Source organism: Babylonia areolata, chromosome 1, assembly GCF_041734735.1.
Source record: "Babylonia areolata isolate BAREFJ2019XMU chromosome 1, ASM4173473v1, whole genome shotgun sequence".
Taxonomy (NCBI): domain Eukaryota; kingdom Metazoa; phylum Mollusca; class Gastropoda; order Neogastropoda; family Buccinidae; genus Babylonia; species Babylonia areolata.
Window position 1 is genome coordinate 88801232 of NC_134876.1, and position 5000 is coordinate 88806231.

Below are 5000 nucleotides of genomic sequence, written 5' to 3' on the forward strand. Positions count from 1 at the left end.
GTCTTACCCGCTCATTAGCATGAGGCTACCACCGACTGACACCAACAGGAGACGGGACAAAGAGACAGACAGGTAAAAATCCACGGAGGAGAGACAGGTTGACTGACACAGTGCTCCATTCCATCACCATGCAAGGGACGTCAGCAAGTGCAAACTCTGGCTCAGAAGCCACGCGAAAGTTGTCCGATGGAAAAACTTCTCCTTCCAAGTATGGGACTCCGGGAGACGCTGTGAGTTCGGTTGCTTGGTTTTGTAGGTTGGAGGGAGGGAGGATGGATGGGAGTGTTTGTTCGGTTGATGGTATTGATGGTGCCGCTGTTTTTATGTCTGCTTTTGTGTGTCCCTTGTTTGCTTGTTTCGTTTTTTGTTTTTGTTTTTTTTCGTGTGTGTTTTTTTTCTTTTTCTTTCTTTCTTTCTTCCTGTCTTTAGTATTCTTTCCACTTCTCTCTTATCTATTTGCATATCATTCATTTACTCCCTATTTATTTATTCATTCATTTATTTAGTTATCACTATTTCTCTTTGTTTCTTCGTGTTTCTTTATTTCCTTTCTTGTATCTTTCTTTCTCTGGACCTCTCTATTCTCTCTCTCTCTCTCTCTCTCTCTCTCTCTCTCTCTCTCTCTCTCTCTCTCTCTCTCTCTCTCTCTCTCTCTCTCCGTTTGTTGATTATACATTCTTTCCATCATTCATTTCCTTTTTATAATTCTTTGTGTATTTACTTTTTTTTAATCTCTTTCCTTTCGCTCTTTTTATTATTGTTTCTGACTTCTTTCAATGTTTCATTGTCTTTGTTTTCTTCAAATTTAACTCACTCAGTACGGCCAGTCCTCTCTTCTCCTCTACACAGACCCCTCGGATGTCCAGTGGGTGTCTCAATGACCCAACTTTTAGCTTCCGTCGTCAGACTTGTGGTATTCTTTGTCAACATTCACCTCTTCGGTATAAGAGCCTTCCGCTTGTAATATTTTGATGGTGATAATTGGGGTGAAACGCTGTTAACGTCGTCTCTTTCGCCGTTCGTATGGAGAGAGTTAACAGTATATACAGTGAACAAAAACGTGCTTTCGTCATTTTCGAATTGGGGAATCGGTGTGCGAGACAAAGCATTTACAGAAATACAAACTACAGCGAGATCATAAAGTCAAATCTCCCTGTATCAAACATTCCATTTTCCGAATCAGGTATTAGATAAGCAGAATGTGTCTTTAAACATTATTTTCATAATAATCTGAAACAAAAGTTCTGAACTCCCTCTTCCTTACGAGAATTCAGTGAGGAAGAATGAACGAAGAACAAAGGGGAAAAAGATATATAAGAAGCCAGATATAATGACACGGCTGTAATTTGCTATGTCTTGTACACTTATATTTTTAGGTGTTTTTTTTTTTAATTCTCATTTTCTTCGTCATTTTGATTATTGTTCGATCGGATTTTGTTTCTTTCACTTTTCTCGCGTCCTCGTTTTGTTTGTTACCCTCCTCATAACAATATATATATATATATATATATATATATATATATATATATATATCCTCTGAGAGAGAGAGAGACAGAGACAGAGAGAGAGAGAAGACAAGACAAATTCTTTATTTCGAGGATAATAGATAAGCACTGGTATGCTTTTTTACATCCAGTCTCCGCCCTGAATAGGGTCTACACTACACAATATTTAATAAAATGAAAGCATGGTGTTAGTAGAGATACATAACAGAGGAAAAAATATACATAAATCAAAACAAAACAACAACCACACACGCACACACGCACGCACGCACACACACACACATACACACACACACACACACACAAGCACACGCGCACGCACACGCACACGCACACGCGCACGCACACACGCACACGCACGCACACGCACGCGCGCGCACACGCGCACACTCACGCGCACACACACACACACGGCATACAGGCACTAGCATATCAAACACACACCGCATTACACATCAGAATGGGGGATAGAGGGTGAGGAAGGTTCTCAGTCAACCATACACATTTGACAGTATAAATAAAATGAACGATTTACATTACACATTATGGCATAAGGTGGGAAAGGCAATGGGTTTTTTTTAAGGTGGTTGGGCAATGGTGTTGTTTAATTATTTCTGGTAGTGAGTTCCATAGGGTGGCGCCTGAGTAAACCAGACTGGATTTGAACAAGTCGATTCTTGGAATTGGGATATGGACTTTGGGAGGATTCCTTGATGAATTTACAGAAAATTTGTCTATTAATGTTGGTGGTGCATTACCTGTCATAATCTTTTGCACCATGATTACTTTATTGTACTTTAATCTACGGATTAGTGGGAGAATATTCGCTTGTTTATAGTCTGAGTCTAAACGGGTAGTCTTTTTAAAGAGTACCAGCTTGAGCTCCCGTTTATGAAGATTATGTAATAGCTTCATGGTATTCGCACTTGCGGAGTCCCATAGTGTTGATGCATGATCTATTGTAGACTGAATATGCGCTTGAAAAAATAATTTCCGTGAATGAAGGTCAAGGAAATGTTTGATTTTGGATAGTTCATTGGTTTTCTGGGCTGTCTTTTTGCAAAGGAAATTTATGCGAGGATTCCAAGTGAGATTGTTGTCAATTATGATCCCCAGAACTTTATGATCACTGACCTGTTCAATGGGTTCGCCTTTAATTTGGATGGAAGAAAGATTATGCATAGTGTTTTGTCTCTTTTGTCTGTTTGTGATTAACATGCATTTTGTTTTCTGAGGGTGAAGAGATGTGGTTTAGTTCGGTCCATCTAACGAGGTCATCAGTACGTTCTTGTAAGTCTTTAGTAAGAGCGACAATGTCAGTATGAGAAGTGTGATTGTTGTATCATCCGCAAACAATTCGCAGACGGATTTCATATGGAGCGGTAGGTCGTTTATATATATTGAGAACAGTAAAGTGCCTAGAATACACCCCTGAGGAATGCCATAATCAAGTGTTGTTGGTGCTGAGATTGATGTACTCATTGTCACGCATTGTTGTCTATTTGTCATATTGGATTCAAGCAAACTAAGACAATTGGTTTACAGACCATACAGCTCAAGTTTTCTAAGTAAGAGTTTGTGGTCTATCACATCAAATGCTTTTTTAAAATCGACGAATAAAATACCACAATATCTATTGTTATTAACATTGGTAAGCCAGTCATTTACAATGTTGACCAATGCTGTGTGGCATGAATGCTTTCGTCTGAAACCAGACTGAGCTGGATGTAAAAGTTCATTGACATCAAAGTGATACGAAATATGCTTGTTGATGTGTTTTTCCAGTGGTTTTGAAAGAATAGAAATAATGGAAATTGGCCTGTACTTTGAAGGATCGGTGGTGTCCCCTGATTTGTAAATAGGAATAACTTTCGCTTTCTTAAGTGCGATCGGAAAGTAGATTTTGTCAATACACAGATTAAAAATGTACGTTAATGTGTCCGTGATAACTGGAGCGGCTAGTTTAAGAATTCTGCTGTCGATGCCATCCAGTTCGCGAGTTCCTGTCTGTTTTAGATGGATAAGGTAGTTATAGACTTCAAATACTGTTATGGGTGGAATATTCAATTTAATTGAAGTGTGTTTATTACGACAAAACAATTTTAATTTTTCAATGTCATTCAGTTCTGTGTAATCTGTGGTAATATTTTTTTTCTAGCCGTAGTGGAAAAGTGTGTATTTAGTTGATTTACAGAAACGTCTTTGATCACGGTTGATTTTGACGAAGATTGCTTGTTGGTGAGTTGGTTTATAGCTTGCCACACTTATTTTGGGTTTTCTTTCGAGGATAATAATTCTTGGTAATATTTCCTCTTTTCTCTGCGTTTTTGCGAGTTTATTGCATTTCTCAATTTGTTCGATTCTTCGTGGTAGCCCTGCTCTTTTAGATAGTCTCTAATGTAGCCTGCCTCTTTCAACTCTTTGGGACACCAAGCTGGTTTAGGCGTGTGTTTAACTCTTATAGTTTTGAGTGGGACGTGTTTATTATATAACTCTGTAAATATTTCGATCCAGTGTTCTATTGCTAGATCGGGGTCTGTTATATCATTTACCGATGAAAGTTGGGTGCAGATGCTGAGAAGGGTATGTCTGAGGCTCCTACCAGGATATATGAAGGCTTAGGCACGTCAGAGAGAGAGAGAGAGAGAGAGAGAGAGAGAGAGAGAGAGAGAGAGAGAGAGAGAGAGAAAAGCATGAAGCCAAATGTAGAAATATGCAGAACATATTGTTTCCTGTTGGTTTATCAGTGTGATTTGACTGACCATAATAATAATAATAATAATGATAAAATGCAGTCGTATATAGCGCAGTACCCCAATCTCAGATGGGGCTCACTGTGCTTTACAATAAGATATACAAATCCAAGACAAGTGCCGTAAAATATGTACAAAGTCAACACAGTTTCACATGACATTGGCTAAAATTTAATGCGTATGTAATACTAAGTGACATAAAATATGTAAATCAACACAGGCGCCATCATAGTCTCAAATCACACACGTGCAAATCACAAAAAAACAAAGCACATCACATTCACCATTGTCAAAAATGAACACTAAGGAACCAGGTATCACGACACACACACCACAATCATCACAGATGCATACAAATCAACACAAAGAGCACATCCAGCAACAAAATCACAGCAAGCATATGCAGATGGAAATTTTCCAGTAAGAAAAGTACAGTTTGAAAAGATATGTCGGAGTGCTGCACATGCTGACCTACAAATGTGGTTGATGTGTATGTCAAGTGTCCTGTCATCAGAAAGCATGTAAGGATAGATGAAGGCTTAGGCAAGTCAGAAAATGAGCGCTTTGAGTGAATGAGAAGTGCCTCTGTCTTATTATCATTTAGTTTGGGTTTGTGATTTGTCTTCCATGATTTTACATCTGTGATGCATGACTGTAAAGTCTGAGTGGTTTGACCTATTTTGGGGGGTGACATGTTCTATGAAGCTGTGTGTCATCTGCGAAAGATTAATTGGAAACAAAG

At 38.7% G+C, this 5000-nt stretch overlaps 1 protein-coding gene across 1 annotated transcript in view; it reads left to right on the forward strand.

Moving 5' to 3' along the window:
* Positions 1-20: 20 nt before the first annotated feature.
* Positions 21-5000, forward strand: part of LOC143288916 (sodium- and chloride-dependent glycine transporter 1-like) — a 32466-nt gene continuing 27486 nt past the window's right edge. The window contains exon 1 of the mRNA XM_076597590.1: positions 21-230. Coding sequence (XP_076453705.1) covers positions 129-230 — 102 coding nt within the window. The 5' untranslated portion in view covers positions 21-128. The remainder of the gene's footprint in view (positions 231-5000) is intronic.